The sequence below is a fragment of the Myotis yumanensis genome, unplaced genomic scaffold, assembly GCF_028538775.1.
Source record: "Myotis yumanensis isolate MYYU_CA2020_CCGP unplaced genomic scaffold, mMyoYum1.0.hap1 SCAF_3, whole genome shotgun sequence".
Classification (NCBI taxonomy): Eukaryota; Metazoa; Chordata; class Mammalia; order Chiroptera; family Vespertilionidae; genus Myotis; species Myotis yumanensis.
The window spans coordinates 85,427,685-85,451,978 of record NW_027223754.1 but is presented as its reverse complement, the minus strand read 5'-3'; the positions used below and the strand labels follow the sequence as shown (position 1 = coordinate 85,451,978).

Here is a 24,294-nt window from a genome sequence, read left to right as displayed (position 1 = left end):
ACACAGAATTTATTTCTCACAGCTCTGAAGGTTAAGTCTGAAATCAAGGTGTCAGCAGGGCCGCACTGCCTCTGAAGGCTCTTGGGGAGAATCCTTCCTCGCCTCTTCCAGCTGCTGGTGGCTGCAGAGTTCTCTGGCTTGTGGCAACAGAACTCCAGTCTCTGCCTCCATCTTCACATGACCTTTTTCCTGGTGGGCTTTTGCATCTGAAATCTTCCTTTTCTTTCTCTTCTAAGGATACCAATCATTGGATGTAAGGTCCACCCTAAATCAAGGATGATCTCATCTTGAGAGCTATAATTTAATTACACCTGCAAAGATCTTTATTCCAAATAAGGTCACATTCTGAGGTCCCAGGTGGACATGCCTTTTGAAGGCCGCTCCTCCAGACCCTGAGAGACAGGCTGAGAGATAGAATCCTGATGATATAATTTGGGCATCTAGAGCCACTTGTACCTGTGCTCTAGCAGCAAGGGAGACTGGGAAATGTTTGCCTTCTATCCTTTGAATCAAAAGGCTCAGTGTCCACAGCCTGACATGACAGTAATTTGACTTTTTTGATTCTAGAAATCTTAAAACGCCATGTTTAAACCAAACCAAGTCTGCTTCTCGTATTTTGGAGTGCATTAGAATTACCTGGGGAACTTTACAAGAAAAAGTGCCTGGGTCCAAACTCAAACCTAAGATAGAATCAAAATCCGATAATAAGGCTAGGTCATCTATACATTTAGTAAGCTCATAGGGGAGTCTGCTGAACTCCAACGTTTAAAAAACAATGACTTAGAGGTTTTGTTGACTAAATTGGTCCACATCTCTAAACCTAGGTATTACTCAGTTTTGGTAAATGCTGAACTGAAGATGCAGTCCTTCTGGTTGTTGCTATGTACTCATTGTAAGGGATATGTGACTTTTAAAAAAGCTTTTTACGATTAGTCGGTAAAAGGCAATCTCTCAATCCATCTTTTCATGTTATTTTCTTAGGAGCATCACAGTATGATGAGTCAACTAACATCTTATAAATTGACTGGTGAGATCTAATCTTGTCTTTATTGATAAATGATTTGACTGGCAAACATTTTTAACTCTAAAAACCTCAGTTTTCAAATGACAATTTTATTAACCAGTATACAAGGCTGTTGAGGGGCGGGGTGGGGAGGAAAGACCAATTTAAAAGACCACAAAATATCCAGTTCAAGTGAAAACTGAAGAATGGCCACAATTTTTAGATTTATTTTCTGGCCAATATCAAATTAATCATATCTATCTATATATAAAAAGCCAGCGTCTGTAATGACCGGAATGACTGATTACTGGTCGCTATCATGCCCACTGTGGCCAGCGAACTGGCCTGATCAGGGGGTGGGGCCAGCTGGCCAACCTCCTGCAGCCCCTCCCCCAGGCCGGCCCTGCCCCTGATTGCACCCCCCACCCCAATAGGGGGCAGAGCCGGCTGGCCAACCTCCCACAGCTCCGCCCCCTGGCTGTCCCCGCCCCTGATCACACCCTCCACCCTAATTGGCTGACCAACCACCCATGGCCCCTCCCCCAGGCCGCTGGCCCCTGGGTGGCACCCCCACCCCATTTGGGGGTGGGGCCAGCTGGCCTACTGCCCACAGCCCCTCCCCTTGTCTGGCCCCACCCCCAATCAGCCCCCAACCCCAATTCGGGGTAGAGCCTGCCAATAGCCCGTGGCCTCTCCCCTCAACCAGCCCGGCCTTCATCAGGCCCCAATCGGGGTGGGTTGACTGGCCAACTTCCTGCCATCTCCTCCTCCCAACAGGCCCAACCCTGATCTGCCCCGATTGGGGCTGGGCCGGCTGGACCCCACCCATGCATGAATTCATGCACTGGGCCTCTAGTCTGTTATAAAAAAGTAGCAACCTTAGGTTAATAAATTACTTTCTTTAAGTGTGTAGTGTGAATGAGGTATAGCATTATGTATTCTTAGTTGAGTTCAGCAAAATGTGTTGCTTTCAGCCATTATCTCAAAAGATAAAAACCATCAAAACAGGATTCCAAAATGGCGGAGGATGCTACACTGATACTCTCCCAGTATCAAACTAGAAATACAACTAAAATACAGAAAAACCACCCTGAAAAATCTTTCGTCACTTCTTCAGTAGTCCCCTTCATAGTTCAGTTTCTAACTCTGACCCTATATAACAAAAAATTAGGACTTAAGAAAGGGTTAATGCCCACCCCCCACCCCCAATTAAAGAAAACCACATGAAAGAATTTAGGAAGTACAGAGAGAAAAAAAGCTCATAATCAACCAATCCAGTAAACCCACCAACGGTTAGGTAACCCTATGACATGTACAACAATGGAACCTTGGGTATAACCCAGTGCAGCCCCTCGTGCCATGGTGCTTTTCAGAGCATTTGTCTGTCTTGTCTTGTATTTCTAAATAAATAGTTATGCAGTTATATTGGGATAAGGAAAACCTGGCAAGTAAGTTGGGGTGAAATACTTTTTTTCACAGCCCACAGTGACCTGGTTGAACAGAATGATCTTTACAGGATATTCTCTTTACCAATATTGCCTGTTTGAGATAAGCTAATAATAAACAAAACAAAAATAAAAGACCGAAACTTCTCAGATACAGATGAAACTTTATTTATACATAAAAATTACACCTCAGGAATTCTTCTTTTCTAAGAAGTCTTTTAATTGTAAAGTTCAAAATAAACAAAATTGAAAGGAGCAGTGTATATAGCTTTTTAATTTTGTACACACTCCAGTCACAATTTTTTAAGCTGCAAAAAATATACCTCTCCTATAACAGGAAAAGCATGACCTTTTGTAACTGCAGACTAAAATCACATTATGGCATCAAAAGTCAAAGTGAAATAAAGTAATATTCTGAAATAGAAGACTAGGCTTTGATGCTACATAGGTATGCCCTCTAACCACTTCCCTCCATGTTCATTCTTTCTCTTAGGTATATAACAGAGAATTTTTTCACTAACATTATCATTAAAAAAAAGTGAAAAGAGAAGTGATAAGGGCTTTTGTAAAATTATCTCCCATGATCATACATATCTGAGTAGTAACATTAACATTATCCACCCTATATAAGAAACAAATAATTTATATAATAATAATTTATCTATTCTGGAGCATGTAAGCCTCAATACCATGTAAATTTCAACCTCACTTTTCAAAAAAAATTAATTCAAAGAATCATTAAATGTTCAAGTGATTAAATGTCAAGTGGTTCCTACATCCAAACAAGATTAAAAACACTTAGTAAGACATGGCCATTTTTTTTTTTTTTTTTTTTTTAGAGCAGGGCTTAATATATTACATTTTACCCAATATAAAAAGGATTTAATTTATCTGATAAAACAGATAAGTCTTATTATGGATAAGTCTTATTATGGATTTAACCACCATCTCTCATCTTTTGCCCCCTCCACCAATTCACCCAATTGCAAAAGCCACCATTTATTTATCAGTAATATGGTTACTCTTTGAAACGTCTACATTTATTTCAGATGACAATTTAGAGAAGTGAACAAAATCATATAATTTCAGGTACAATGAACTTAAATGTCACCTTCAACAGTAAAGAATGTCAAGTAGCTGCTTCACTTTTTAACTTAGTGTTGCTCTTTATCTTCTTCATTTTTAAGTTTCAAAAGAGGTCACAGTTCTATAAGACTTGGCCAAGAAGTGTAGGACATTGAAAAGTTCTTATTAGAAAATGTCAACAGTCTCAATTTTCTACCAGATGGATAGGAGACTCGATATTATAATGCCGTGTACAGCCTGAAGAGGAGATGAAACGACTACCTTTCCGTTCTGTGCAAACAGTTGTAATGTCAGTGTTGCTATACTGGGTTTAGTCTCTCCAGGAGGCAAACGACCTCTGGCCTGACATTTTATTAAAACTGGACTCAGGGTGGCACGAAGGGGCATTGGATCCGAGGCAGCAGTGAGGTGGCGAGTCATGGGAAGAAGAAGCTTCTCCCCCTTTTGCGAAGGTCATGGACACTCCAAGGGTGAGAGAAGAAATAAATAGTAAATATGTAATATAGAAATACCTCTATCCCCGTTAGGATGACAGCAAAGCAAAAATAAGTATCCAAAGATGACATTTTTACTGGAAATACCAGATTTCCCCAAAATATGTTAGGAATTCATAGAAGGATGAGGAAATAGATAACATTTCTTCCTCTCATTGAGAAAAAAAATTATAACAAAATTAAATGAAAGCAATGGATGCTCTTGCACAAGCTTTGTATTTAGACAATACCACCCACTAAAATGACATCTTAAGTCAAAAAGTAGCTCTGTTCAATTCTGTTTAGACAAGAAGCCTTTTCATAAATTTGCTTAGGAGAATAATTCATTTTTCAAAAGAGCTTGAGTAAGCTACAGTTTACACAGAAAGTATCATTGGAAAATATTGTACTACTATGATTAAAATAATAATGTGTAGCCTTTTTTGAGTGGTTTACATACTTTTTCAATAAAGCCTAAATGAACTAGGAATCAGAAGCTTTTCCCATTAAAACCTTGTGCTTTATCAAAAAAAAGAACACTGAACTAGCAGAAGTTAGGACTAATCTATAAGAAATATAACTTACAGAACTATTTAGAATTTTCTATTTAACACTTAAAAAGGCAGTACTTAAAGCATTAGAAATTTATAATGCTTCCTTAGGGTGGTTATGATTAGAGTTTCATTTTTTTAAAGGGCTATTTGTGATTGATATAAAAGATCTGTCCCCAACAAATCAGATAAAAATCTGTTAATTATAAATGGGTAATGTGAGATCATCTCAAAGCAGAGTTTGTAGACTTAGAAAGCTTTGATTGAGATCAAAGAGCTGAGTTTTAGACTTCACACTGCTCGTGGTTAATGACATGTCTTTTATATTTTATTTTATTCATTTTAGAAAGAGAGAGAAGGGGGGAAGGGAGAAAGGAGGGAGGGAGGAGGGGGAGAGAAAGAGAGAGGAGAGGAGAGGAGAGAAGAGGAGAGAAAACATCAATTAGTTGTTCCACTTGTTGAGGCTTTCATTGGTTGATCCTTCTGTCCTGACCGGGGATCTGACCGGGGATCCAACCGAAACCTTGGCATATTGGGACAACACTCTAACCAACTGAGCTACCCAGCCAGGGCCAATGGCATGTCCTGTTCCTCAGATTGCCTTCCCTAGAAATACTTATTAAAGTTTAAGAAAATTTTTCCTTAGCACATGAGATAACACAGATATTCCTCTTTCTGACTTAAAAACAAACACACCAAAAAACCCAAACAAATAAAAAGCCCAGAATGCCCAAACAAGCAAACTGTTAACGAAGCAGTCAAACCTCCATATCTTCTATTTTCAAGTAAATGTGTATTCACTGGCTGCAGTTGAAAGGGAATATCCAAACAATTTAAAATTCCTGGATTAACTGTAAGGACCCAGAACACTTGCTCCAGGGCTGGTTAGTGATACCGATGAAGACGTCCAGGCTATGGCAGAGATTCAGTGGACAGTCCTGACCAGTCTGAGAGGATACTTGTGAGCCATCACAAAAATTAGGGCACGGTGGGGGGGATCCCCCGAATAATTATTTGAAGAAAAGCCTACACTTTCTCAGAAGCCAAAGACACACAAAATTCCATTCTACATAAGAAACACCAATTTTATGTTTCCTCCAGACTCTAAAGGATGCACAGAACAAAGTGAGTTTGTATGGTTTTTAAAGTAATCTCTAATCTTAAGAAACTTAAAATGAAAGAATAAAGGTGGACAGACAATAAAAAGGTATTCTTCAACTTTTCTTCATTGTACAGGGAAATCCCCCTGAAGTAAGAAGAAAATTCAGTAAGTTGGAAAATATTTCTAACTTTATTTTCTCTTAAAGCACATGTTAATATCAATGTAGGTTTCATACAATTAAAAAAACCAATGGATGTACTGGAAACAGAAAAGTATTTCCTCCACACTATAAGTTGTAGTTATTTGGAAATGTGTCACATATTGTTTAAACTGAATCGTCCCCTCTTTTAACATCATGTGTTAACATGTTTAGAAAGACAGACCTTAGTAGTTTGTTTTCTTTGAAATACTTTCCAGTCACTAATAATTTATATGGATCATTTTTTTTTCTTTTTTTTATAGCACAGAAAACAAGATAGTTAACTGACGGTAGGGACAATACTTTATTTTCTTAGTTTGATTTTTGGAAAATCAACTGAAAATAGTTTTGGCCGTCTTTTAAAAAAAAATTTAAAAAACAACAACAAAAAACTATAAAGGTTTTTAAGAAGCAACATTAGTTTTTATGTAATTTTTAATCACCTTTATGAACTCTTGTCAGTTTGGACTATAAATGAATGATGTAATGATTTTGGCCCTTACTTTATTGAGATCCTTTAAAAGCAATGAACATTTTTCTAATTGTGATCTTATTTGACATCAAAAGATTACTAGCGCCCAGCCAGTGTGACTCAGTGGTTGAGCATAGACCTATGAACTAGGAAGTCAGTTTGATTCCTGGTCAGGGCACATGCCTGGGTTGTGAGCTCAATCCCCAGTAGGGGGCGTGCAGGAGGCAACCAACCAATGATTCTCTCTCATCATTGATGTTTCTATCTCTCCCTCTCTTTTCCTCCATGAAAGCAATAAAGACCTGTATTAAAAAAAATGCTACTAATAAACCTTTTTTCATCCTTTACACCAGCGGTTCTCAACCTGTGGGTCTCGACGCCTTTGGGGGTCGAATGACCCTTTCACAGGGGTCGCCTAAGACCATCGGAAAACACATATATAATTACATATTGTTTTTGTGATTAATCACTATGCTTTAATTATGTTCAATTTGTAACAATGAAAATACATCCTGCATATCAGATATTTACATTATGATTCATAACAGTAGCAAAATTACAGTTATGAAGTAGCAATGAAAATAATTTTATGGTTGGGGGTCACCACATCATGAGGAACTGTATTAAAGGGTCGTGGCAGTAGGAAGGTTGAGAACCACTGCTTTACACCCTCCTTTCCATTTTTCATAAACTAAACTTTTATTACAGAATTTTAAGTAGCAATGCCCTGTTAGTTATTATGAGAACAAGGCTACTTTTCCATGAACAACATTTATAAGCCCACAAAGGCTGAATTGTTTTAAAAACCACGTTTACTTATACAAAAAGATTTGCAGATTTACAATCTATTTTACTATAAAAGGAAATAGATTTTTACACATAATTATTTATAAACAAAATTTAATTTTAGCCCTGGCCAGTCTGACTCAGTGGATAGATCGAGGGCCTGCAGACTGAAGGGCCCAGGTTCGATTCCGGTCAAGGGCATGTACCCCGGTTGTAGGCTCGGTCCCCAGCCCTGGTTGGAGTGCATATGGGAGGCAACTGATTGATGTGTCTCTCTCACATCAATAATCCTCTCTTTCTGTCTCTCCCCCTCCCTTCCACTCTCTCTAAAAATCAATAGAAAAATTACCTTGGGTGAGGATTAAAAACATTTTTTTTCTTTAAATTTTTAAGAAGCTCAAATTTACTGATATAAAAATATACTTCACTGAAATATACTTACTTATAAAAACATACTGCCTTTGCCATGTGAAAATCTGGTGTTTAGTTCCCTAGATTTTCTTATTAGGGCTTTTTTCTGAGCTTCATCAAACCGATGCACCTTGAGATCCTTATCACGGTCAAATGGTATTCTTTCTTGAGGCTTATTTTTATCTTCAGCAGCCTTATTCTTTAATTTTTTTTGATGAATGTCCATAAGAGATTCTGATCTTTTCGATTCCTGGAGAAAGTCAGAAGAGTAGAAATAAAAATCTTAGTTTGTATAGATTATTGACAGAATATAATAGTGAAACAAAACATTTAAGTAGTAATGGTGAACATTAAGAGGGCTATTTACAAACCTCAACAGGTTTTTCCAAAGCCAAGACAGCATCTATGAAGAAAATATGTATCAGAGGCTAATTCAATTAAACCAAAATGAAGACATCTACTAACTACATGCCATACACACATAAAGAGCAAGACAGAAAGGAAACAAATGTTTAAATAATAGAAGAGAAAAGCATTGTGTGATGTATCAAAATTGGAGTCCAAATAAGTACAAGGGTGAGAAAGAAAGAGCAATTATATCCTCACTTGGCAGCCCGGTTAAAGCTTTATGGATGTGCTGGTCCGTGAAGCCTACAGGAGTGCCTACGAAGGGAAGGGCACTGCCAGGCTGAAGCAAAAACAAGGGCGAACCAGAAAAATAACAGTGCGGAGGTGCCGAAATCCAAGGCCCATTCCCTACACAAGAGAATGTTTGTTCCTTTCAGTTTTGTTCTTTCTCTTACCTCCCCATGTTCTTCCTTCTTAGGTGGGGCAGGTGCTCACATATATATATAAGATATATAGTGAGATGAGGTCTGAGCAAAGGCAATTGGTTTCATAAGTTAGAGATTTATTACAAACCTTACAGTAGTGATTAAAGTAAAAGACAGAATGGCCTGGATGGAAGAAGCAGAGAGTGGGATGAAGGAATAGATACAAGTAATACAGACTAGAAGCTTTCAAAGTCGGGTACATGTGTCTCTGGGGGCTACACAGAGTGGATGCCATGGGTACGAAGGCATGGATAATTTTACGGTTATCTACCCATGACTCTCAACTTCTTCTTGCAGGCTTACTTAAAATTAATTTGCCCAATAATGCATCTTGTGAGAACGTCTCCCCTTTTGTTATAGCCTCTTCCCATTGAACAAAGGTGAGGCCTCTCAGAATCTTATTACAGAATACTGTGTAAGAGAGCAAGTCTTTAGGGCATCAAACAAAAAAATCTGAAATACTAGTATGAGTGAAACTTCCTCTAATCAAGGAAGGGCTTTGTGTCCTTTTTGTCTTAAACATATTTCTCTCAGGAGTGTAATGTCCTTTTGAAATGGGTGTTTTGGCTCTTATTGGAATGTTCTGAGTTTAGATATACTGAAGAGTAGGGCCATGAAAGGTAGGGCACTTTTTGCTTAACACACCATCTCTTCCAGGCCCTGCAAAGAATGTACTTGAGAGCAAAGATTCACATGAAGACAGCCCAGTGAAAGCAAAATAACAAGGCACTGGTAAGAAATGTTAAAGGTGGCAGCATCTTATTTCATGCAGAAGACAAACTCATGGTATCTACCTAACTACTTTAGAATTCAGAAGTGTTACAGGAATGATCATAAACACATCTATTTGAGTGGAAAAATGAAGTCAGACTTCCTGGCAGAAAGTAAGTCTGACTTGGCTGATTTGACAACCAGAACTGACTTTGTCAATTAGGTTATGTGGTAGTTATTTCCTATAAATAAATGAGCCCAATTTGAAGCTATAAGTCTTTAGCAGAATATACAAAAGATGCTGTATTAATAAATATTTAAGTTAGCACTATTTCCATTCTCCCAATCCTTTTTATTTCAGAAATAAAACTTGGTCAACTCTTTAGAAACAAATTGATTTGTAATTCAAGTAGTTTCCAGTCCTCCTTCCCTCCCTTCCATTTCAGAGAGAAAGAGAAAAAGAGAGAGATAGAAACATCTATGATGAGAGAGAATCATTGATTGGCTGTCTCCAACATGCCCCACATTGGGGATCGAGCCCGCAACCTGGGCATGTGCCCTGACCTGGAATCGAACTGTGACCTCCTGGTTCATAGGTCAATGCTCAACCACGAAGTTTTTTATTTTTATATTTTTATTTTATTTTATTTTTTAAAATATATTTTATTGATTTTTTACAGAGAGGAAGGGAGAGTTAGAAACATCGATGAGAGGGAAACATTGATCAGCTGCCTCCTGCACGCTCCCTACTGGGGATGTGCGGCAACCCAGGTACATGCCCTTGACTGGAATCGAACCCGGGACCCTTCAGTCCGCAGGCCGTCGCTCTATCCACTGAGCCAAACCGGTCAGGGCGAGTTTTTTATTTTTAATAAAATAGGTAAAAAATTCAAATGAGCCGAACCGGTTTGGCTCAGTGGATAGAGAGTCGGCCTGCGGACTGAAGGGTCCCAGGTTCGATTCCGGTCAAGGGCATGTACCTTGGTTGCGGGCACATCCCCGGTGGAGGGTGTGCAGGAGGCAGCTGATCGATCTCTCTCATCGATGTTTCTAGCTCTCTGTCCCTCTCCCTTCTTCTCTGTAGAAAATCAATAAAATATATTAAAAAAAAAAATTCAAATGATGCTAAAAAAAAAAAAAAGCATGGAGAAACAGCTAACAACTTAAGGTCCGAATTCAGAAAACCTGGGTTGCAATGATGGTCCTGCTGTTTTCAACACTGGTGACCTTAGGCAAGTAATTTAAGCCCTCAATGTCTCAGCTGTAAAATGGCAGTAATCCTATAAGGCAGTCCTCGGGTCACATTGGACTCGATGTACATCATTTCATGGTTACATCGCCATCTCCCATTTATTTATATTAAAAAAAAAGTTCCATCATTTCGACGTATGTACATATGTGCTTTATGTTTTTTATTATTTATTTCCCACAAGTAAAGGTCAGGAATTGTTATCTTTCTTTTAATTTTTTTTTTTACTGTTTCACTTCATTACTGCTGTGTATGTGCTCCATGTGAGTGATGTAGGTGCTTATGTAGGTGGGTTCTGATTTAAGGCGAAAATCATGTTACGTCGCACCATAGGAACGGATCTCTGACAAACCCGAGGACCTACTGTATAATAAAAGGCCAATATGCAAATAGACCGAATGGCAGAAGGACCAGTCGCTATGACGTGCACTGACCACCAGGGGGCAGACGCTCAATGCAGGAGCTGTCCCCTGGTGGTCAGTGCGCCCCTGCCACTCAGCCAGAAGCCAGGCTCACAGCTGGCAAGCACAGCTGCGGTGGGCAGTAAGGAGCGAGGGGTCCCGGACTGAGAGAGGGATCCCGGACTGTGACATGGCACACGCTGGGCTGAGGGGACCGCCCCTCCGCGCCCCCGTGCATGAATGTCATGCACCAGGCCTCTAGTAATAATAATAATTTTAAAATATTTGGATGAGAGAGGAGTTAAATGATCTAAAGAATACAAAGGATTTAGTACAGTGTTGGCACATAAGAATCTCCCAATAAATATTAAGTGCTAGATTTACTGAGAATTTACTATATTGTAATCCACACAATATCTCTGTAAATTAAATGTTATTATTCCCATTATACAGATTTGGAAAGAGAGAATGAGAAAATAAACTAATGGAATCAATGTGAAAAAAAATTGAAGTTGGCCTGGCTGGCATGGCACAATGGTTGAGCATTGACGTATGAATCAGGAGGTCATAGTTCCATTCTAGGTCAGGGCATGTGCCCAGGTTGTGGGCTTGCTCCCCAGTGTGGGGTATGCAGGAGGCAGCTGATCAATGATTCTCTCTCATCATTGATATCTCTATCTCTCTCTCCCTCTTCCTTCCTCTCTAAAGTCAATAAAAATATATTTTAAAAAATAATAAATAAAGCCCCCCCCCCCAAAAAACCCCCAAATGAATAGCTCTGGCTGACATGGCTTAGTTACTTGAGCTTTGTCCCATGCATTAAAAGATAGCGGGTTCGATTCCTGGTCAGGGTACATACCCAGGCTGCAGGATTGATTCCTGGTTGGGGCATGCAGGAGGCAACCAATTGATGTTTCTCTCTCACTTTGATGGTTCTCTGACTTCAATGTTTTTCTCTCTTTCTCTCTCTCTTCCTCCATCTCTCTCCTTAATAAACAAAACAAAACAAAATAAAAAAGACAAATAAAAAACACATTTGATGCTGAAACCTGTGTTTTTCTAGTAGTAAGTAACTTTCATCTAAAGACCAGAAACTAACTGGGAAAAAAGTCTTTCATTAAGAGATTAAATTTACATTTTACTTTTTTACATTTAATAATTATTCATCAAAATTTGCAATATGTCTACATTGTTTTGATTAACTGGAATTATAACTTACTCCAGAAGTAAAAAAAGTGCAAACATTTAAAGACAGATACAGAAAATTTAAAAAAAACTTTCAATTTCAATTTATGTATATATATATTTGTTCCAGTAAAATAGGACTTATCAGATATAATTATAAAGCTAAATTAGGATAAAATTCTGTGGCAGGAGAAAAATAAAATTATGAATTCAAGGAGAAAACAGGATGAAATAAAATTTCCAACTGTTAGGAATTTCTTGTTTGTATATATATATTTTAATAGATAATGATAAATACTGAATTGCAATGGTATGTAGATTCCACTTTAAACATTTACTAGAGCAATATAATATGCTATAAATTCATGGTAACTATTGAAACTTAGTTAATGAAAAATTTTAGATGTCAAGTAAAAAGTTTCTTTTAGGGGATACCAAGCAGAAACACTTGAAGACCTGATTAATTGAACAGAAATAGATTCCTGCCCTGGCCAGTGTAGCTCAGTTGGATGAGGGTACTCCCGTGCACTGAAAGGTTACTGGTTCGATTTGCAGCCAGGGCACATGTCCAGGTTGCAGACTCCATCCCCAGTGGGGGTGGAGGGGCATGCAGGAGGGAGCTGATTTTTGTTCCACTCTCACATTTATATTTCTCTCTCTCTAAAAAAATCAATAAATATATATATATATTTTAAAAAAGAAATAGATTCCTGAGCCCCACCATAGTAATTTAGTGAATAATAATTGTCAACTGTAGGTCACAGCAACCTGTGCTTTTAAAAACCACCCAGGTTCTTATTCAGGGTAACCATCAGATGTGCAACCCACTGTGTAGATCATTCTTTCTGGCAGAGAATCACAACACAAAAGAGAAGTGGAGTAGGGTTAATTCTAGGATGGGGAACTATAATGTCGTATAAATATAATTGTATGTAAATGCAAAGAAATTATACTATAAAAATTTGAACTTTCAGCACCATTTCTCCACATTTTCCTCTTTCCCCATTAATGAGAAAATAATAATTCATTAATTATACAACAATGATGGAGGTGTCGAGATAGGCTATTAAGAGTTGGAAGGGGAAGGCCCGAGATATTTTTTAAACAGCTGGAGAAAACAGAGAACAAAGTTTGTAGGAGATGAGAGAAAAATGAAGTTGTAGAGGCCCTACTTTACCTAGAGCAGCGGTTCTCAACCTGTGAGTCGCGACCCCTTTGGTGGTCGAACGACCCTTTCACAGGGGTCGCCAAAGATCATCCTGCATATCAGATATTTACATTACGATTCATAACAGTAGCAACATAATTTTATAGTTGGGTCACAAGATGAGGAACTGTATTTAAAGGGCCAGAAGGTTCAGAACCACTGACCTAAAGGCCCTACTGAGAAACAGGATGAGCAAAACTGTACAAAAGATAACAAAAAGCCAACAGAAATGGTGAAATAAAGATGGCAGGTTTTAATGAACTGATCCACTATGCAGACATTTCCCAACATACGATGTTTCAATTTATGATTTTTCGACTTTACGGTGCGAAAGTGATATGCATAATTAATTATGCGAGATATTGAACACTTTATTATAAAACAAGCTTTGTGTTAGATGATTTTGCCCAATTATATGTGAATGTAAGTGTTCTGAGCATGTTTAAGGTATGGTAGGCTAAGCTGTGATGTTTAATAGGTTAGGTATACTAAATGCATTTTTGACTTAATGATATTTTCAACCTATGATGGGTTTATTGTGATGTAACCCCAGCGAAAGTCAAGGAGCATCTGCTTTAGTAAATTAAGTATCAATGAAGACAGGGAATAGATCAAACCACTGGACTATTATAGCCAATTCAAACAATTCAAGGTCTCAAATTTGTCATATCAATTGTTTCGGGTGTACTGTCTGGGTTAGCATCATCTGTACACTGTGACACACATTGACCAAACTACTGCTAGAATCATAAAAAAACAATGAAAAACACCTAGAAAAGTCAATTCACTAAAAATCACATTGAAAGCCAGTTCATGTAGAGACTAATTTGCTGATTTACCTGATGTAATCGTTTAACAAAAATGCATGTTTTATAAAGCTTTATAAAAGCCAGGGCAATTTATGTTAAATGGGACAGTGTTATAGTAGCTTTTAAAAATTCATGCTAAGATCCTAGTTTGTTTTTTATTTTGTCTGTTTAATGGTAATATTTAAAATAGTGCTTGATTTATCAAAACTAAGAATTATAAGGTGGTTTAGTCTTAAGACTATTACTATTTTGAACAGCACATCTCACAAGTAACCAAAATTTCAGTATGAGATTAAAACCCTAATTTTCTGATGCATTTTAAAGTTAATTGCACACATCACTACATGTGCCCTAACTACTTCACCAACCATTTCATTAGCTAGAGTTCAATATTTGTTTACAAGCTTTTATTTTAAAGTAAGTTTATACACAATGCAATGCACAAATCTTAAATTACATTTACTAAGTTTTAGAATTTAAACTCCTATCAAGATCTGGAACAATCCCATCACCCCAGAAAGCTCCGTATGCTCCTTTATACTCAGTCACACATTTCCACTCCAACAACCACTACTGTGATTTTTTTCCACCATAGATTCATTTGGCTTGTTCTAGAGCTTCACTTTAATGGAATCATGGAGGATGGACTTGTGTAGGAAGTCATTTTTCACTCAGCACGAGGACTTTGAGATTTAACCACATAGTCATTTGTAATTTGTTCCTTTTTTTTGTATTTCATTGTATACAGTTTGGTTTTTCTTTCTCTTTGATGGGCACCTGGGATACTCACAAATTTAGCTATTATGAATAACATGTCTATGAATATTCTGTATAAGTCTTTTCTTGAAGCTACTATGAATAAAGCATGTTCAAGTCTTCATGTGGACATGTTTTCATCTGTCTTAGATGCCTAGGATGGAGTTGCAGGATCATAAGGTAGGTGTATGTTTAGTTTTATAAAAATGCCCATTTGGAAAAAGGCACGGCTTGTGGATTTTCAGTTATTCTTCTTTTCTAACATATCTCAATATGGCTATAAATCTTGGCCAAAAGTACCACTTTATATTGCATCCCACATATTTGTATTTTTGTATCATTCAGGTTTAGATATTTTCTAAATTCCATTAATCATGTCTTCTTTGATGCAAAGTTTAAATTTTGAATCTTTCTAATTTCTTATTGTATAAGACTTTTAAGTTATTTGAATTTTAACTTAAATTCTGTGTGGTCAGAGAAGATGGCTTGAATGATTGTGACTTTCAATTTTCTTGAGACAATGACTTTTGAGTTTATCAGTTTTCATAAATGTTCCACGGCAGTTGAGTTTTTGGTCAGTTTCCAAAAATGTTTCCTGTGTGCTTAAGCTTCACTGTCTACATATGTCCAATAAATCATTCTCATTATATTTTTAATGTTTATGGGACTTTTTGTTAACTAATATCTTAGAAACAGAAGGTAATTTTCCTGAACACCTGAACACCTTCCAGGGGCCAATGGGTTAAGTGACATTTATTCTTTGAGCTGGAACACCATTTTTCTTTCTTCTCTTGATTAAGAGAATGTAACAAAATGATGATATGCCAAATGAATACTGACCATTCAGTTTACAAATTTAGATTGAACCATATTTTAAAAACATCTTTCTCCCATATTTAAATCTTCGCATAAAATATTCCAAATCTGCTTATAATTAAAAAATATATGAATTGAGGTTCTCCAGGAGTTAGTAGGGCTCTTACTTCTTGATCACGTGCTACTGAACTCTAGGAATTGAATTTCTTATATATGACTTAAGTAAAAAAATTAACTAAGAATATTCCAAGAAGGATTTTACATAAATATATATACAACAGAGTTCAGACATGTAAAAGAAAGACAAACAAGCAAAAGAAAAAACGAGGAGCATTAAAAGATAGAAAAAAGTTAAAGGTTATATATTTTATTCTGACTTACATTGTATGAGGACACCTGCTCAGCCAATCTCTTTTCCCTTCCTGACAATATATGTTCTTCATCTTTCTTATTGAATGACTTCTTTGCTTCTTTTGTCTCCTGAGGAATGAACACAGATAACACATTACTGAACCATATAATTAAAAGAAAGTAAAAAAGAAATACTACTATTTTCACTCAGATTGAATAATCAGAGACTAAACTAAACCAGGCTTGTTGAACCTCTTTCCATTAGAAATGTTAATATACTCGGTAAGATTTCTATTAGTATTCTAAGATTTTCTTGAAAATAAGAAAAAACAAAAAACACCACAACTCTATCAACTAACTGGAAGAATCACCTATTTCCTGAACTCAGACATGAGTCTGACAAACAATGATGAAATGTAAAAGATAAAATAAGGCTTAAAAAGAAATCTTGTATTATATTTTCAAATCTTGGAAAATCACTCTTGAGGAAACAAATTAAAAAAAATAAAATAAGAGGTGTACAGACTGGAAAAGAAAAATAAAACCATATTCACAGATGACAAACCGTCTAGGTAGAAAACCCCAAGGAATCAACAGAAAAACTGGAACTAGTAAGCAAGTACAGCAAAGCTGTAGGACACAAGGCCGATATACAAAATACACCAGCAATGAATAACTGGAATTCAAAATTAAGATAACCATTTATCATAGCACACACACAAAAATAAAGTTTATACTTAGATACATTTCCAACAAATTTTAGTTAGAAAAAAAAAAACAATTAACAACCATTTTTCAAAGCATACTTTTATACTATTGCTATTTGCTTATGAAAACCAATGAGGCTCTTATACAATTTTTATCTTATTAATGGACTAAAACAACATTTTATTTAATAAAGTATGTTAAAAACACAGAAATAGTTCAATTCTTACTTTTCCATAAAACATTTCCCAGAAAACATAAACTTCTAATTGTAAATATTCAGAAAAAATGATGTTACGGTAGATGGATATAAAAACCTGACCATTTAAGAGTTAATAGATATAGTCAAGACTGGGAGGTGAGAATATAACAGATCTTATTTAATTAACTTATGCATCACCCTTCCACTTCTTCCTAAGGAGCAATTTTACTTCTTTTAGGTAATGCCAGCTAAGTGAATGTGATAGGGGAGATGGCATGCTGCGGAATCAAATATAAAAAAGTAAGATGAAGTGAAGAGAACCTATTAAAAAGGAAGTTAAAAAAAAGGGAAAGGACTAAGATCTGTTACAAAAATAAAAAACTGGTCATGAACTTTACACAGGATCAAAAATATCAGGAAACAAATAGCTTTGTGATAATAGTTTGTTCCACAAATACATGTAATTCTGTGGTACTATCTACACTAATAAAAGAGAAACATGGTAATTGGCGTACGACCGCTACCCTTTTCATTGGCTAATCAGTGAGTATATGCAAATTAACTGTCAGCCAAGATGGCGGCCGACAGCCAGGCAGCTGGAAGCGAACATGAGGCTTGCTTGCTGCAGTGACTGCAGACTCCAACTTCCCCGCCTGCGCTGCCGGCCTCTGAGCTGGCAGTTTGAAACTTTGTAACAAAACCCCGGGATCTCAGAGCTGGAGTTATACATTGTTTCAATTATAGAACGCAAACAAACCAGCGGAAGCCTCAAAGCTATAGCCAGAGTTAAAGCTGGCCCAGAATAAAATTAAAAAAAGAGAAAAAAAAGGAGGGGTTGGGAGCTTCAGTCAACAATTGCCAGCCTGAAAGCAGCCCTCAGCCCCTCACCCAGACTGGCCAGGCACCCAGGTGGGGACCCCCACCCTGAAGGGTGTGTGACCAGCTGCAAACAGCCATCATCCCCTCACCCAGGCTGGCCAGGCACCCCAGTGGGGAACCCCACCCTGATCCAGGACACCCTTCAGGGCAAACCAGCCGGCCCCCAGGCCTCTATCCTACATAGTAAAAGGGTAATATGCCTCCCAGCACCGGGATCAGCAGAGCCGCGAGGCCTCCTGGCACCGGATCAGCATGACAGGGGGCGGTGCCTTAATTCCCCTATTGGCCCTACTCTGTGAGTGACGGGGGAGCTCCTCAACGCCCTGATCGGCCCTGCTCTGTGCATGACAGGGGGGAGCTCCCCAACTCCCTGATTGGCCCTGCTCTGTGAGTGACAGGGGGCAGCGCCCCAACCCCCTTATTGGCCCTGCTCTGTGAGTGACAGGGGGCAGCGCCCCAACCCCGATTGGCCCTGCTCTGTGCGTGACAGGGGGTGGCGCCGCAACCTCCCCATCGACCCTGCCTTGAGTGTAACAGGGGGCAGTGCCCCAACCCCCCAATCAGTCTACCCTGAAAGTGACTGAGGGTGGCATTGCAACCTCCTGGTCCGCCCTGCTCTGTGCATGACGGGGTGGCGCCCCAACTCCCCAATCGGCCCTGCTCTGAGCCTGACCAGGGGCTGCACTTAGGGATTGGGCCTGCCCTCTGCCACCCGGGAGCAGGCCTGAGCCAGCAGGTCGTTATCTCCCGAGGGGTCCCAGACTGTGAGAGGGCACAGGCCGGGTTAAGGGACCCCCCCCCACCCCCCCGCAGTGCACAAATTTTTGTGCACCGGGCCTCTAGTCTGTTATAATATAGTACCACATAAAGGTTAAAGGGTATTATATTCCTTTAATAGTCCTCTGTAAACACAGAACAACACATCTTCAGCCCTGAAAAGAATGACCAGATCTAAACAACTCAAGTCACTGGGCCTATAATCACTTATGTTCAGATTGTATTGCCTAGTCCAGGGGTGGGCAACCTTTTTGTGAGTGTGTGCCAAAACCAGCAAAATCTCTGACTCAAAATTCTTCTGCGTGCCAACCCTAATTTTTTGAGAACATGTTACGCCTACTTGATACCTCTTAAGGTGTACATATGTGAAGAACCTTGAAGAAATAATAAAATTCATTCAGCAAAAGTTACTGGTGTGCCATGTTTGGCACGCATGCCAGGGGTTGCCCACCTCTGGCCTAGTTTCTATTGACTCCATTTTCCTCTGAAGACTCCCTGCATATCTGGCTATAGGCTAGACACCTATTAATCTACAATGAGGAACAGAAGGACAGAAAAGTGCATAAATAAATGTAGGCACAAGTAAAAAGTCCGTGTAAGCAAGGGAGTTAATTATATTTTTGGAGATAATCAAAAAGGCTAAATCAGAAAAACACCAACATTATTTTTATAAGAGACCGGGTAAGAAAGATTACTGTAGATGGGCCTTCCAGCACCAGTCATTCAGGTGTCGCTCACGTCTACACCACATTTTTTGCTGCCTCTTCTGCCCCCATGTGTGTTGGTGCACCTCACCTTTCTACTACAACTCTCAGATTCTTTTTAATCGTCAGGGCAATAGAGAACTTATGATGCTGCCACATATTCAGGTAGGGTGCTAAAATGTTGAGACTTCAACATATTATCCACATTTTAAGAATAACACTATTTCACAACCAATTTATAATTACACTGTAACACAATTTATAGTTACAGAATGAAAATAGGAATCCTCATAAGTCTAGGTACTAATGAACAAGATAAACAGAGTGAGGGGAATGAACTAAGTGTACAACTGTTTAAGGCAGAACTGATAAAGCTATAATCATAAGGTGCTAATTAGTAGAAGATTTAAGATTTGAATGGGATAGCTTAAGGGCATTAAAACCTTTGGATGAAGTAAATTTAAGGAGGACATTGGTTCAACTCCTAATTTACAATTGAGTATTGCATAATAAGCAGAAAAGATTCAAGAGAAGAAAAATGTAAGATAATAATGTATTTTATGCATGCTTTTTTGGGTATATATTTTGTAAATATTTAATGTATTGATAAAAGTGCTTCTTTTTTATTGAGGTATAACTGACATAACATTATATTAGTTTCAGGTGTATAATGTAATGATTCGATATTTGCATATATTGCAAAACGATCACCACAATAAATCTAGTTAACATCCGTCACTATACAGTTACAAATTTTTTTCCCCTTGTGATGAGAACTTTCAAGATCCAGTCTCCCAGCTACTTTCAAATATGCAGCACAGTATTATTAACTATCGTCACCATGCTGTACCTTACATCTCCAGAACTTACTCGTTTTATAACTGGAAATTGGTACCTTTGATCCCTTCACCCATTTGTCCGCCCCCTACCTCAAGCAACCACCAGTCTGTTCTCTAGATCCATGAGCTTGGCTTTTCTGTTTATTTTGTTGTATTTAGCACTATTAATGCAAGTGTGTGCTTCTTGCCTATCTTGATAGTAACAAGAGTTTTATGCATCATTTATCTAGGTTAATCTGTGACTCTGCACCCCCCCCCCCCCCCCCAAGATATTTTAAAAGATACCTTGTAATGGAAATAGTTTGATGCTGTATAAGGACCAGTTTCAGAGTTTCTAACTCTAAGAACTTGGAGTTAGAAAAGTCTAGAATGGAATTATATTCATCACTTACCAGCATTGTAATTCCAGAAACACTGACCTCATAGAGGTTAGTTTCTCCTATAAAATTACGTCAATAAACTCGTCTCAGAGTTTTCTAGAGATTTAAATGATACAATTTATTGGGAAACGGTAAGCAAATGGTGTCACTTTCCTTCCTTCCAACTTTCCTTCAAGGGGAAATCTGTATTTTCCCTTCAGAATCATAACTTTTGAAATAGTACCGTTAAATAATTCTGCCTTGTGCCTTTTCAAAATAGAGCCAACATGGACAGAAATACATGAAAAACCATTTTCACCTTGGCTTTCCTTTCCCTGTCAGCTGGAGTATCTGTCCACACTGATCGATCTCCAGATTTGGTGTCTGTTCTTCTCTTAAAAGTTCTGGGCCCAAGACCAAAGTCTTTCAATTCCGGAGGAAGCTCAGTCATCCAGGACTCCCTTGTAATTGGTTTAGCTGAATCCTTTAAGAGAAACAAAAAGAACTGATGTTTTTATCATTATTTTACCAATTTTTAAAATCTAATTTATTGTTCTTTTGACTTTGTTATCTTTTGCCATACTCAAATGTTTCAGTAGGCAAATTTGCCAGTCTTTTCCTTCTATAGTTTTGGATTACCCAGCTCCTAAATTTTCTTTATATGTATACATACATACCTGTACATATACAGGGTGGGGCAAAAGTAGAGGGACAGTTTTTTGTATGGAAAATAATACAATACATAATAATACAAGCCCTGACAGGTGGTTAGAGCATTGGCCCATTAACTGAAGGTTGCGAGTTCGATTCCTGGTCAAGCGCATGTACCTGGGTTGCAGGTTTAATTCAGGCGCTGGTTGGGGTGCTTACAGGAGGCATCCAATTGATGTGTCTCTCTCACATTGATGTTTCTCTCTTTGTCTGTCTGTCTGTCTCTCTCTCTACCTCTCTCACCCTCTTTCCCTTCCACTTTCAAAATATCAATGGAAAAAATATCCTTGGGTGAGGATTAACAACAACAACGGAAGAATAAACTAGCCCTGGCTGGGTGGCTCAACTGGCTGGAGCACTGTCCTGTGCAATGAAAGGGGGTGGGTTCAATCCCCAGTTGGGGAGGCAACTGATTGATGTTCCTCTCACATCGATGTTTTTCTCTCTCCCAAAATATCAATAAACATATTCTCAAGTGAGGATTAACAAAAAAAAGAATGAACCATGTTTTGCACATTTACCACTGTAAATCTACTTTTGCCCCACCCTGTATATGTATTTTTTAATGTCTATTTTTAAAATTTAGATTTTTAATTTAGTTAGCCTGTTTTTCAGAGTAGAGTATATTTAAAACTTACATCATCTCCTTTAATCAGTTTTTCTTTCATTCTCTGGGCTCTTTTATCAAACTCTGCTGTTACACTATAGTTAAGTGGTCCTTTTGCAGGCATTGGTCCAACAATGTCCTCATCTTCACTGCTATCTGTTTCCTTTTGAAATAAGACATTATCTTTAATTACTTAGAGACAATAAAACAAAAAAGCAAACAATACATTGTCCAACACACTAAACTGAAAATGAGAAGCCAGAATCATAAACCCAAACCCAATCTAGGTTGTAAGTCATTTTGGTATTTTGGATGGGTTAATTAAAAAAAAAAAAAAAAGGTGAGTTATTTATTCAGAAATACAATAGAAAAATATGTACCCTACTGGTTTATATTTTGTGCTGTAGAGTTAGGCAGACCAAGTTTCAAGGCCTCAATTTGCCTATGACCTCAGGCCTGTAATTTGACATTTCTAGGCCTGTTTTGTCATTCAGATGGGGATTAAAACAGCTTCAACTAATAACTACTCTGTTGCTAAGAGAACACTAGTTTTGTTCATCCTCTTTGAAACCATGCTCTTCTCAGGAAACTGGGATCTTCTCTAATTCCTGAGGGAAAATGTTGATAATTCTAAGTCAAACACGTTGGTTTTATTTCTCTTGATCACTTGACCAAAGAAATGTGAGAAGTGGTCTATGGGAAACCTTGGAAGGCTTCCCTCCCCAGAACTGAAGGGCCTCGGGTTCAATTCCTGATCAAGGACTCATACCTCGGTTGCAGGCTTGATCTCCAGTGCAAGAGGCAACCAATCGATGTGTCTCTCTTACATTGATATTTCTCTCTCTCTCTCTCTCTCTCTCTCTCTCTCTCTCTCTCTCTCTACCTGTCTCCCCCTCCCTCCCTTACATTCTCTCTAAATATCAGTGGAAAAAATATACTTGGATGAGGATTAACAACAAAATAAAATAAAAAATAAAAAAGGGATACAGGACAGGGGCCAATCCCCTTCTATGTCTGGACATTGCCATCTGCATGTGACTCTTAGTACTTTGGCAGTCTTGATGTATAAGGGGTCAGCCTAAGGCAGTGATGGCAAACCTTTTGAGCTCGGCGTGTCAGCATTTTGAAAAACCCTAACTTAACTCTGGTGCCATGTCACATATAGAAATTTTTTGATATTTGCAACCATAGTAAAACAAAGATTTATATTTTTGATATTTATTTTATATATTTAAATGCCATTTAACAAAGAAAAATCAACCAAAAAAATGAGTTCACGTGTCACCTCTGACACGCGTGTCATAGGTTCGCCAATGAGTTCACGTGTCACCTCTGACACGCGTGTCATAGGTTCGCCATCACTGGCCTAAGGGGAGTTAACTGTAGATGATAGAGAAGATGGAAAAAAAATCAATGATCTCATTAAGCTGTTGAATTAACAAACCCTGGAATGACCCTACCCCTAGACCTCTTATTATGTATAAAACACATTTTTCTTATTTTGAGAACATAGATTATATACCAACCTGGAAATTATAAAAACCCATTGGCCAACTACATAAATTAAGACAATTCCATTTTGAGTTGAATTTTCTGTTATTTGCAGCTAAAAGCATTCTAGCTGACATACTATCCCCTAGGATTGTTTTTCGGATTAACTTAAATTTATGCTTTTATGCAAATATAAGTAAATTATGCACATATGAGTTTATATTGTACTTTGCAGTGTCTGGTTTGTGGCAAGGGCTCAACAAATGTTAACCATTATTATTATTATTATGTATGCCTTAATTTGGGGGTATATGTTACAAATGAGAGACTAAGAAAAGCCTCTCTTTGAGGAAATATGAAAACAGAAAAAGGAGGGAAATTCCAATGCTAAGAATTCAGAACCAAGATTATCTTGAACAGGTATGCTATGGTGTCATCTCTAAAACTACTGTGGCCCTCTGCTGTGTAACTGTGTTTCACTGCTCGGTATGAATTCTCTCAATGTTACTAGCATCTGTGGACTTCCCTTTCTTTAAGCTCAGCAGTGTATTAATTTTGTTGCAATCTTATTTCCCCCCAGCACTCCTTTGTGATGTGGCTGGGAAAGCCTAGCCTGAACCTGTGAGGGCTCAGCCTTCCATTTGGCTAGAATCCTACCTCTGATAATTTATTCCTGTATTTAAGCACCTTATTAGAAAGGATTTCTATACTCAGTATAAATTCTTCAAAGTTACTCTCATGGCATGGGTAGTAGAGGTGGTAATAATACTAATACTAATAGTAATAATAATAATTATTATTATTATAAATTAAATACCCACTGTTCTAATTTATCCTTACAACAACTCTGTAAGATAACGACCTGTATGCTACCAATAAGAAAACTAAGCTCGCCAGGATTCAAAGCTCTTGCCTACCTCTCTCCCTTAACTCTTTCCTCATTCTCTCCACTCTAACCATACTAATTGTTTTTAAATAATTCTTTATTGTTGAGAGTATTACATATGTCCCCTTGTTCTCCCCATTGACCCCCTCCAGGCCCCCTCTCAGTCTCTCCCCCATACTAAATTTTTTAAAGCCCTTTCTCCCTCTCCGTACTTTTTTTGCTTTCAAATAAGCTATTTGTACTCGCTGGACCAATCTTTCCTGTCCTTTTTGCTAAGCTAGTTCCTAC

At 38.0% G+C, this 24,294-nt stretch overlaps 1 protein-coding gene across 4 annotated transcripts in view; it reads right to left on the bottom strand.

Moving 5' to 3' along the window:
* The window catches only part of GPALPP1 (GPALPP motifs containing 1), a 35,502-nt gene continuing 11,208 nt past the window's right edge, over nt 1-24,294 (bottom strand). The window contains exons 5-9 of one of the 4 annotated variants that reach the window (XM_070409039.1): nt 21,661-21,792; nt 20,631-20,795; nt 15,877-15,975; nt 7,560-7,778; nt 1-265 (exon numbers count right to left, since the gene is read on the bottom strand). In XM_070409039.1, coding sequence (XP_070265140.1) covers nt 7,560-7,778; nt 15,877-15,975; nt 20,631-20,795; nt 21,661-21,792 — 615 coding nt within the window. In that variant the 3' untranslated portion in view covers nt 1-265. Of the gene's footprint in view, nt 266-2,600; nt 5,805-7,559; nt 7,779-7,899; nt 7,932-15,876; nt 15,976-20,630; nt 20,796-21,660; nt 21,793-24,294 lie in introns of those variants that run through there. The other 3 variants (XM_070409038.1, XM_070409037.1, XM_070409040.1) reach the window with 3 other exon arrangements.